Source organism: Petromyzon marinus, unplaced genomic scaffold (genome assembly GCF_048934315.1).
Source record: "Petromyzon marinus isolate PM22_M1 ecotype Great Lakes invasive population unplaced genomic scaffold, UKy_Petmar_22M1.pri1.0 PM_G_Scaffold_150, whole genome shotgun sequence".
Classification (NCBI taxonomy): domain Eukaryota; kingdom Metazoa; phylum Chordata; class Hyperoartia; order Petromyzontiformes; family Petromyzontidae; genus Petromyzon; species Petromyzon marinus.
Window position 1 is genome coordinate 176,328 of NW_027422707.1, and position 12,346 is coordinate 188,673.

Below are 12,346 nucleotides of genomic sequence, written 5' to 3' on the forward strand. Positions count from 1 at the left end.
CTAGAGTGAGTGATAAGACACTTCTAGAGTGAGTGATAAGACACTTCTAGAGTGAGTGATAAGACACTTCTAGAGTGAGTGATAAGACACTTCTAGAGTGAGTGATAAGACACTTCTAGAGTGAGTGATAAGACACTTCTAGAGTGAGTGATAAGACACTTCTAGAGTGAGTGATAAGACACTTCTAGAGTGAGTGATAAGACACTTCTAGAGTGAGTGATAAGACACTTCTAGAGTTAGTGATAAGACACTTCTAGAGTGAGTGATAAGACACTTCTAGAGTGAGTGATAAGACACTTCTAGAGTGAGTGATAAGACACTTCTAGAGTGAGTGATAAGACACTTCTAGAGTGAGTGATAAGACACTTCTAAAGTGAGTGCTAAGACACTTCTAGAGTGAGTGATAAGACACTTCTAGAGTGAGTGATAAGACACTTCTAGAGTGAGTGATAAGACACTTCTAGAGTTAGTGATAAGACACTTCTAGAGTGAGTGATAAGACACTTCTAGAGTGAGTGATAAGACACTTCTAGAGTGAGTGATAAGACACTTCTAGAGTGAGTGATAAGACACTTCTAAAGTGAGTGCTAAGACACTTCTAGAGTGAGTGATAAGACACTTCTAGAGTGATAAGACACTTCTAGAGTGAGTGATAAGACACTTCTAGAGTGAGTGATAAGACACTTCTAGAGTGAGTGATAAGACACTTCTAGAGTGAGTGATAAGACACTTCTAGAGTGAGTGATAACACACTTCTAATGTGAGTGCTAAGACACTTCTAGAGTGAGTGATAAGACACTTCTAGAGTGAGTGATAAGACACTTCTAGAGTGAGTGATAAGACACTTCTAGAGTGAGTGATAAGACACTTCTAGAGTGAGTGATAAGACACTTCTAGAGTGAGTGATAAGACACTTCTAGAGTGAGTGATAAGACACTTCTAGAGTGAGTGATAAGACACTTCGAGAGTGAGTGATAAGACACTTCTAGAGTGAGTGATAAGACACTTCTAGAGTGAGTGATAAGACACTTCTAGAGTGAGTGATAAGACACTTCTAGAGTGAGTGATAAGACACTTCTAGAGTGAGTGATAAGACACTTCTAGAGTGAGTGATAAGACACTTCTAGAGTGAGTGATAAGACACTTCTAGAGTTAGTGATAAGACACTTCTAGAGTGAGTGATAAGAAACTTCTAGAGTGAGTGATAAGACACTTCTAGAGTGAGTGATAAGACACTTCTAGAGTGAGTGATAAGACACTTCTAGAGTGAGTGATAAGACACTTCTAAAGTGAGTGCTAACACACTTCTAGAGTGAGTGATAAGACACTTCTAGAGTGAGTGATAAGACACTTCTAGAGTGAGTGATAAGACACTTCTAGAGTTAGTGATAAGACACTTCTAGAGTGAGTGATAAGACACTTCTAGAGTGAGTGATAAGACACTTCTAGAGTGAGTGATAAGACACTTCTAAAGTGAGTGCTAAGACACTTCTAGAGTGAGTGATAAGACACTTCTAGAGTGATAAGACACTTCTAGAGTGAGTGATAAGACACTTCTAGAGTGATAAGACACTTCTAGAGTGAGTGATAAGACACTTCTAGAGTGAGTGATAAGACACTTCTAGAGTGATAAGACACTTCTAGAGTGAGTGATAAGACACTTCTAAAGTGAGTGCTAAGACACTTCTAAAGTGAGTGATAAGACACTTCTAGAGTGAGTGATAAGACACTTCTAGAGTGAGTGATAAGACACTTCTAGAGTGAGTGATAAGACACTTCTAGAGTGAGTGATAAGACACTTCTAGAGTGAGAGATAAGACACTTCTAGAGTGAGTGATAAGACACTTCTAGAGTGATAAGACACTTCTAGAGTGAGAGATAAGACACTTCTAGAGTGAGTGATAAGACACTTCTAGAGTGAGTGATAAGACACTTCTAGAGTGAGTGATAAGACACTTCTAGAGTGAGTGATAAGACACTTCTAGAGTCAGTGATAAGACACTTCTAGAGTGAGTGATAAGACACTTCTAGAGTGAGTGATAAGACACTTCTAGAGTGAGTGATAAGACACTTCTAGAGTGAGTGATAAGACACTTCTAGAGTGAGTGATAAGACACTTCGAGAGTGAGTGATAAGACACTTCTAGAGTGAGTGATAAGACACTTCTAGAGTGAGTGATAAGACACTTCTAGAGTGAGTGATAAGACACTTCTAGAGTGAGTGATAAGACACTTCTAGAGTGAGTGATAAGACACTTCTAGAGTGAGTGATAAGACACTTCTAGAGTGAGTGATAAGACACTTCTAGAGTGATAAGACACTTCTAGAGTGATACGACACTTCTAGAGTGAGTAATAAGATACTTAGAGTGAGCGATCAGACACTTCTAGAGCGAGTGATAAAACACTTCTAGAGTGAGTGATAAGACACTTCTAGAGTGAGTGATAAGACACTTCTAGAGTGAGTGATAAGACACTTCTAGAGTGAGAGATAAGACACTTCTAGAGTGAGTGATAAGACACTTCTAGAGTGATAAGACACTTCTAGAGTGAGAGATAAGACACTTCTAGAGTGAGTGATAAGACACTTCTAGAGTGAGTGATAAGACACTTCTAGAGTGAGTGATAAGACACTTCTAGAGTGAGTGATAAGACACTTCTAGAGTCAGTGATAAGACACTTCTAGAGTGAGTGATAAGACACTTCTAGAGTGAGTGATAAGACACTTCTAGAGTGAGTGATAAGACACTTCTAGAGTGAGTGATAAGACACTTCTAGAGTGAGTGATAAGACACTTCGAGAGTGAGTGATAAGACACTTCTAGAGTGAGTGATAAGACACTTCTAGAGTGAGTGATAAGACACTTCTAGAGTGAGTGATAAGACACTTCTAGAGTGAGTGATAAGACACTTCTAGAGTGAGTGATAAGACACTTCTAGAGTGAGTGATAAGACACTTCTAGAGTGAGTGATAAGACACTTCTAGAGTGATAAGACACTTCTAGAGTGATACGACACTTCTAGAGTGAGTAATAAGATACTTAGAGTGAGCGATCAGACACTTCTAGAGCGAGTGATAAAACACTTCTAGAGTGAGTGATAAGACACTTCTAGAGCGAGTGATAAGACACTTCTAGAGCGAGTGATAAGACACAAAGGTGCATCTATTGTAGCGACATCGTCTCTGGTTTACACATCTACCGGGTATCCACTTGACTCTGTATTGTCTCGGAGTAAGTCCACCAACATTTCCACCAACTGCTGGAAGTTGCCTCGCTCTGCCTCACAGTTAGAATTCTCCTCCTGCTTCATGTTGCCTCCATCGATGTGAAGGTTCCATTTTGGAGTTGAATCTTCATCTTCACATTTTACCTTCACTTCTTCGCTCTTCACCATCACTCCTTCACATTTCACCTCAATACCTTTAATAGTGTCCAAGCTGGGATTTTCTTCCGGTTCTTGTTTCATGAGGGATGGGCTCATGGCGGCACTTTGACTTTCACAAGCCGATTTCAGACTCCACTCCTTGTGGATCTTCTGATACTTGTGTGTTTTCTGGTGTACTTTAAGATGTGGTGACTGTGCAAACGCCTTCCTGCACAGAGTGCACCTGAAGGGTTTATCTCCCGTGTGTGTTCTCTGGTGTATTACAAGAGCAGATGACTGTAAAAATGCTTTCCCACAAACACTGCACTTGAAGGGTTTCTCTCCCGTGTGTGTTCTCTGGTGTGTTACAAGGGCAGATGAATGTGCAAACGCCTTCCCACACACATTGCACTTGAAGGGTTTCTCTCCTGTGTGAGTTCTCTTGTGCCGTGTCAAATTTCCAGTACGATCCGTGCTGTATGCACACCGGTCGCAATGTTGCCTTGTAGTACTGAGCTGCGCCGAGCGCCTTTGCTTCATCAGACCAATTCTGCAGAGGAAGCATCAGAGGAAGCATCAGCTGCAGACAGAAAAAATAATATCCACACCATCTACACGTCAGTATCGATGCACAGAGGAAAGCATATATACACAGTAACCGGTGACTTACACGTCTATACTTATTAATATATTCATGATATAGTGGAAAAGTGTCCCAAATTCATCACACGGGCTGTTATGGCACAGTTTAACACGTAGGCTTTCGCGACCAATATTCATAATAAAGGTTTTCGGGTTAGATCGCGTTATTTATAAATGTGTCATAACCCTCCACCACCCGACATGGCCAATCAGCAAAAAGTGTCACGTTGACAAAAGACAAATAATTCACTACTTTAGCCCACCGGTGTGTTGAAGAGTGAATCCACAACATTTACAGTTTGAGTACGACGTTTTGCTGGTAAATACATCCAGCATCGGGCAATTCGCCAGAATGGTAAAGCCCTCGCTTGCTCCCGGTTTTATATAGAGCAGCAGGGTGACGTCATCATTTAACTCATATCAGGTGCAGTGATTAGAGGCGGAGGGGGGGGGTATTGTAATTATATAATCGATTAGTAATCAGTCAATGGTTATGATTAGTAATGAGTTGTAGATTAGTAATTAGTTGTAATGTGTGTTAGTGATTATATGCTATGTTAGTAATCCGTAAATTAGTATGTGTTTCCCCTATAAGGAATTGTAATGTGCATTCAAATTCTTAGCTCCCTCGGCAAAGCCACGCCGAAGGGAAACAACAAAACAACAAACATATATTCTGTTATTTTATTGCTTCCCCCCAACGCGACTCCACTGAAAGAGCCAAGAACATGAATGCCCCCCCACCCCCACTAGCTCCACCACTGTCACACACTGGCATGGTTCACAGGTGGTGGTGTGTCCACACCCACGCCTGGCCACCTTCACCTGCTCAGTATTAATGCTTACTCACTCCACCAAGTAGTTAATTGAGGATCAATCAACACAGTCGAGGCTGCATGTCTCTCTCTCTCCTCGTGTGGATTTCCTTCCCGATCCCCCGGTTTCCCCTCTACATGTAGAGAATGAACACCGCCACATGTCTAGAGTGAACACCGCCACACGTCTAGAGTGAACACCGCCACATGTCTAGAGTGAACACCGCCACACGTCGAGTGAACACCGCCATGCGTCTAGAGTGAACACCGCCACGTGTCTAGAGTGAACACTGCCACGCGTCTAGAGTGAACACCGCCACGCGTCTAGAGTGAACACCGCCACGCGTCTAGAGTGAACACCGCCACGCGTCTAGAGTGAACACCACCACGCTGTTGACAAGCCTCACCTTCTTCTTGGTTCTTTCGGTAAAGTCACATATAATGGAAACAAAGTAATAAAAATAAAACATAATAAAATAAAATAAAATTCTCATGAGGTTTCGGCCACAACACAAGTAGCCTTCTTCACGTGAAGGAACAGAACTGTCGGGACAACAGCGCTTCAATGAACGCTGCTAAGATTCGGTGCGTCTTTTAAGCTAGGTGAGAGAAGTGAAGCGCCTTGAAATAGCTGAGGGATTAGCTTGTGACTGGTCACAGAAACAGCTATGTTAAAGTCAAAGTTTACATATCAACAGAGGCATGAAGTATATGGATGCTAAAGGGCTGCAACTACCCAACTATCATACAGGAAACCAATATGAAAAAAAACTAAGTCTAAATTACATCAATATAATAAATGTACTCAATATATTCTTCAATAAGCTGAGCTATTAACACAAATCAACTGGGTATACACTACACTATATAATGAATACTATATAGTAAACCAATAAAAAACTAAAATATAAACTACCTCAATGTTATCAATAAACTCTATATACTCTCCAATCAGCTGAGCCACCAACAATAAGTCGTTATATATCACAATGCCATATGGCGAAAAATTGGGTGGCGGTTTCTTCCCCTCAACGTCAGCACCACGGACAGCGACGAGCCCCGTTTAGACGGACGAGTCCATCCATGCTCGGAACGGAGGAGGGGGGAGAGAAACAGCCACGATGCGCTGTTATACTCCATGTTATAAACCATACCATTAACCGTGGTGTGCCAGCGAAAGAGCTGCGGTCTGAAGGTCACCGTAAAATACAATTAATTAAGAGCCGAAATGGTTTAAAACATCTTTCCAATGGTTACTAAGCCAGAATCCATCTTCTCGGTTGAAATTGTCTCTTTGCTTGTATATGTGGATGGCCTCATGAACGAGTCTCTCATGGTAGCCGGTTGGCTTGCAAAGAACCTCCGTCTTGGAGAAGTCAATGTCATCTGAGCCCACTGAATTATAACAGTGATTTGCCAGGGCAGAGGAGTTCGTCCTACCGTGTTTCAAGTCTGCTTTATGTTCGCGGATGCGGTCCGAGATATGTCGTTTGGTTTCTCCAATGTAGCTGCTACCACAGAGGCACTTCAGTTTGTAAACACCCGGGTACTGTATGTCTGGAACAGCATCTTTTACAGATGGAACCAGATCACGGATTTTATGTACTGTGTTGAATCAGACCTGGATCTTGTGTTTATTCAGGATTTTGGAGATATTTTTAGTGACCCCTGCAATGTAGGGTAAGGTGAAGGTTTTGAGTGGCTCCTCAAGAGGATCCTTCTTCATGACTGGAGTGACGGCTTTGCTGATTGTGTAGTCGGAGTAACCATTAGCCCTGAGAGCCTGGTGTACGTGCTTGAGTTCACTGGCAATGTGTTTCTGGTAGGAAATGCATTGGGCTCTATGGTTTAGAGTCTTGATGAGGGAGTTCTTCTGGGATGGGTGGTGGTGGGAATCCGGTTTCAAGTAAGCATCTGTATGGGTAGCTTTCCTGTAGACAGAGTGGCTCATTGAACCATCAGGTCTCCTTTTAATTAAGACATCCAAAAAGGGTAGCTTGCCATCTTTTTCGACCTCCATGGTAAATCTGATGGCTGGGTGTATGGAATTGATGTGGTCGAGGAATTGGTCTAGAGCAGGCTGGTCATGTGGCCAGATGACAAAAGTCCGTCATTTGTTGTGTGTAGGGAGAGGGAGATGGGTCACTGTGTGTGTGCAATATAAACGGAGTTAATCCTTTTGTTGCGTAGACTTTAACATAGCTATTTCTGTGACCAGTCACAAGCTAATCCCTCAGCTTTTTCAATGCTAAATTCTCCTGTTTGATTTGTACTAGGTGCCTCTGTGGATGTGTAGGCTTTGACTTTAACATAGCTATTTCTTTGACCAGTCACAAGCTAATCCCTCAGCTGTTTCAATGATAAATTCTCCTGTTTGATATGTAAACCCCTTGGTCAAGGTGCCTCACTTATCTCAACCAGCTTAAAAAGACGCTACGAATCTTAGCAGCGTTCAATGAAGCTCTGTCGTCCCGACAGTTTTGTTCCTTCACCTGAAGAAGGCTACTTGTATTGTGGCCGAAATGTCGTGAGAATTTTATTGTCTTATTTTATTTTATTCTTTTATTCTCATTCTACGTGACTTTACCGAAAGAACCAAAGAAGATAAATCCTTGCAGTCACGAAAGCTTTAAATCGAAATTTAACCGCCTCTACGGGGAGGGATTCCACACAACCTTAAGATTATTCAACAAACTCCGGGACAACAAAGCTCAACTAATCGAGTCTCTCACCTTTCTGAAGAGATGCCGCGACTCTAAGGTAATACCAACCGCATTTACACTAACCTCTGCTGCTGCAACTTCTGTCAATGCAAAACGAATTCCAGCTAGAACTAGCTTCGCTCTTATCTCAGAAAAAATCAGACTTACACGCACCGAACTTGATCAGTTAGACAAGACACTCAACAAATCACACTTAACATTGACAGCAACAATGTCTACATCGGATTGGGAACATGTAGACAATATGACTGCCTCTTCAGCTGCCACTGTCGACAAAATATAGGGAAAATTTGATTTCCAAATTCAATCACCTCTCCAACAAAAAATCGGATCCACACACCGAAAAGATAGACGTTAACAAAGTCATATTAATCGCAGTAACAGTTCCATTTCTGATGGCCTGAAATCCGTTTTAGCTAAAGGTCTAAACTTTGCTGTCACACCGAGACACATCCCAGTTAATGATATCATTGCCCATGTCGACGTTGCACTCAAGGGCTTGAGTCACATCTCTGCAGACGTAGCAAGATCTGAAATCGCTGCAACCCTCAAAAACGCTAAGATGCCACCAAGCAACATCAGCAAAGATGAACGCTTTGAATAATCTCAATTAAAAAAGAGAGATGATATTGTCATCCTCTCAGCCGACAAGGGCAATGTCACTGTCATCATGGACAAAACAGAATATAACAACAAAATTCAAGAACTACTCAACGATGGCAGCTATACAAAAATAAAAAGAGATCCCACCAACAGCCTGGTTACCAAAACGAACAAAATCATCTCTGATTCAACAGCATTAATTGATCAGACCAAACAGTTCTCGTTGAAACCCTCTGCTGCCAGACCACCAAGATTATATGGCCTTCCAAAGATACACAAAGTAGATACACCCTTCGTCCCATCGTCTCTACTATCAACTCCCCCACCTATAAACTGGCACGTTTTCTTGCTGATATACTGCGACCTTTCAATGGAAAAACCACCTCTGCGGTACTAAATTCTACTCACCTGGTATCGACAATCAAAGGCATTTCCCTGTCCCCAGACGACCTGCTTGTCAGTTTTGATGTGGTGTCCTTGTTCACCAAAGTTCCGGTACCTGACACCATCGCAATCATTGAAGACTTGGTTCATCAAGGACTGCATACTGATGTACCCCCCTGGTGAGACATTGCTTAACCAACACATACTTCACCTGGAATGGAACTTTCTACAAACAGACTGAGGGCACCCCAATGGGCTCCCCCCTGTCTCCGGTTGTAGCCAACGTATTCATGGAAAAATGTGAAGCTGGCGCCATCCAGACTGCCACTTTACGCCCGACCTTATGGAAGAGGTACGTGGATGACACTTTTGTCATCTGGCCACATGGCCAGCCTGCTCTAGACCAATTCCGCGACCACATCAATTCCATACACCCAGCCATCAGATTTACCATGGAGGTCGAAAAAGATGGCAAGCTACCATTTTGGATGTCTTAATTAAAAGGAGACCTGATGGTTCAATGAGCCACTCTGTCTACAGGAAAGCTACCCATACAGATGCTTACTTGAAACCGGATTCCCACCACCATCCATCCCAGAAGAACTCCCTCATCAAGACTCTATACCATAGAGCCCAATGCATTTCCAACCAGGAGCACATTGCCAGTAAACTCAAGCACGTACACCAGGCTCTCAGGGCTAATGGTTACTCCAACTACACAATCCGCAAAGCCATCACTCCAGTCATGAAGAAGGATCCTCTTGAGGAGCCACTCAAAACCATCACCTTACCCTACATTGCAGGAGATTACTAAAAAGATCTCCAAAATCCTGAATAAACACAAGATCCAGGTTCGATTCAACACAGTACATAAAATCCGTGATCTGGTTCCATCTGTAAAAGATGCTGTTCCAGACATACAGTACCCGGGTGTTTACAAACTAAAGTGCCTCTGTGGTAGCAGCTACATTGGAGAAACCAAACGACATATCTCGGACCGCATCCGCGAACATAAAGCAGACTTGAAACACGGTAGGACGAACTCCTCTGCCGTGGCAGATCACTGTAATAATTCAGTGGGCTCACATGACATTGACTTCTCCAAGACGGAGGTTCTTTGCAAGCCAACCAGCTACCATGAGAGATTCGTTCATGAGGCCATCCACATACACAAGCACAGAGATAATTTCAACAGAGAAGATGGATTCTGGCTTAGTAACCATTGGAAAGATGTTTTAAACCATTTCGGTTCTTAATTGTATTTTACGGTGACCTTCAGACCACAGCTCTTTCGCTGGCACACCACGGTTAATGGTTTGGTTTATAACATGGAGTATAACAGCGCATCGTGGCTGTTTCTCTCCCCCCTCCTCCGTTCAGAGCATGGATGGACTCGTCCGTCTGAACGGGGCTCGTAGCTATCCGTGGTGCTAAAGTTGAGGGTAAGATTCCACCCATTTTTTCGCCATATGGCATTGTGATATATAACAACTTATTGTTGGTGGCTGAGCTGATTGGAGAGTATATAGAGTTTATTGATAACATTGAGATAGTTTATATTTTAGTTTTTTATTGGTTTACTATATGGTATTCATTATATAGTGTAGTGTATACCCAGTTGCTTTGTGTTAATAGCTCAGCTTATTAAAGAATATATTGAGTACATTTATTATGATAGTTGGGTAGTTGCAGCCCTTTAGCGTCCATATACTAAATGCCTCTGTTGATATGCAAACTTTGACTTTAACATAGCTATTTCTGTGACCAGTCACAAGCTAATCCCTCAGCTATTTCAATGCTAAATTACCCTGTTTGATATGCAAACTCCTTTGTCAAGGCGCTTCACTTCTCCCACCTAGCTTAAAAGACGCTATGAATCTTAGCAGCGTTCATTGAAGCGCTGTCGTCCCAACAGTTCTGTTCCTTCACCTGACGAAGGCTACTTGTGTTGTGGCCGAAACGTCATGAGAATTTATTTTATTACGTTTCATTTTTATTTGCATTACTTTGTTTCCATTCTACGTGGTGACTTTACCGAAAGAACCATGAAGATGAATCCCTGCAGTCACGAAAGCTTTAAATCGAAAGCCTCACCTTGTGTTGTTGTTGTGGGCAGGTCGTTTCTGAAAACTAGAGCGGTATAGCAGCTCAAGCGGGCTTGGCCTGGTAACAAAAGAAAATTAAAACTGCGCGAATATTTACAATAAAACAAAGTTACAAAGTGGCTAGCCGGGTGAAGACAAATTAAACTTAAGCGAGATAATTAAAGTGAATGCAATCAGGTGAGGGGAGGCAAGGCCCCACGTGGCTAGGCCCCGCGTTGTAAAGTTCCAACCTGGACATCGATTCCCATGCTCGCTGCTACTCAACTGACATCCCTGAGAGAGAGAGGGAGGCTCTACGTTGGTAAACAACAACAACCACAACCACCACCACAACAACCACAATCGCAATGAGAATTTCTCACCTCGGATTTCAGTGCAGGAAGCGATAGCTTCCTGTTACCTCGTGACGTCACGCGGCAGCAGGTGACATGACGTCACATCCGGGGTACGAGACACGCTCCTCCCACAATGAGCTGCTCCGTAAATAAAAAAATTAGAGTATGATTAAATTATGTTAATGTGACATGCGATATATAGTAGGTGCTGAACCCATCGCAATAAACCCGCGACGGCTTTAACGGACACATTATGTTAATGAGCCGCCAGTCACTGGGCGTAGCTTTGCCCAAATAAGGATTGCCACTGGAACGATATCGGCAGTGACCCATGCGGAGGGGACGTCACGCTCAAGAGCGCGGTGGACAGGGGAGGGGTGAATACCTTGGTGACATGACGTCACTAGCGAGGTACACCTCACCCTGGCGTTTCACGCCGATGAGGTAATTAAGAGTGGTGACGTCACAGAGTTGGAGTTTAAGTTGATTTAGATTCATTTTCCATTGCTCCCTCCCTTGAGTATGTGAGCTCAGCAACAACGTGGACATTATTGTGTGTGTGTACACTGTGTGTGTGTACACTGTGTGCGTGTATACTGTGTGTGTACACTGTGTGTATACACTGTGTATACACTGTATGTATGTGTACACTTTGTGTGTGTACACTATGTGTATACACTGTGTGTGTCACTGTGTGTCACTGTGTGTGTGTACACTGTGTGTGTACACTGCGTGTATGCACACTGTGTGTGTCACTGTGTGTGTGTACACTGTGTGTGTGTACACTATGTGTATACACTGTGTGTGTGTACACTGTGTGTGTACCCTGTGTGTGTACACTGTGTGTACACTGTGTATACACTGTGTGTGTGTGTACACTGTGTGTGTGTACACTGTGTACAGACACTGTGTGTGTACACTGTGTATACACTGTGTGTGTACACTGTGTGTGTACACTGTGTGTGTACACTGTGTGTGTGTACACTATGTGTATACACTGTGTGTGTCACTGTGTGTCACTGTGTGTGTGTCACTGTGTCACTGTGTGTGTGTACACTGTGTATACCCTGTGTGTGTGTACACTGTGTGTGTACACTGTGTATACACTGTGTGTGTACACTGTGTGTGTACACTGTGTGTGTGTACACTATGTGTATACACTGTGTGTGTCACTGTGTGTCACTGTGTGTGTGCCACTGTGTCACTGTGTGTGTGTGTCACTGTGTGTACACTGCGTGTGTACACTGTGTCACTGTGTGTCGCTGTGTGTGTCACTGTGTGTGTGTCACTGTGCCTGGCATAAGCGTCGTGGTGACGTCACCGCCACTTAGTGGCGAATGGCGATTGTTGTTATGTCACTGTGTCACTGTGTGTGT

General features: G+C 43.1%; 1 protein-coding gene across 2 annotated transcripts; it reads right to left on the reverse strand.

Moving 5' to 3' along the window:
* Positions 1 to 170: 170 nt before the first annotated feature.
* LOC142910751 (uncharacterized) lies at positions 171 to 11,063 on the reverse strand. Of its 2 annotated transcripts, XM_076060145.1 has the most exons (4): positions 10,998 to 11,063; positions 10,625 to 10,693; positions 8,555 to 8,645; positions 171 to 3,913 (listed from the first exon to the last, which is right to left on the reverse strand). In XM_076060145.1, the coding sequence occupies exons 3-4, from the start codon at positions 8,575 to 8,577 to the stop codon at positions 3,187 to 3,189; spliced, it is 750 nt and encodes a 249-aa protein (XP_075916260.1). In that variant the 5' UTR covers positions 8,578 to 8,645; positions 10,625 to 10,693; positions 10,998 to 11,063; the 3' UTR covers positions 171 to 3,186. The 2 variants fall into 2 exon arrangements, 1 of the variants encoding a protein (XP_075916260.1); XR_012933085.1 differs by lacking the exon at positions 8,555 to 8,645.
* Positions 11,064 to 12,346: the final 1,283 nt, after the last annotated feature.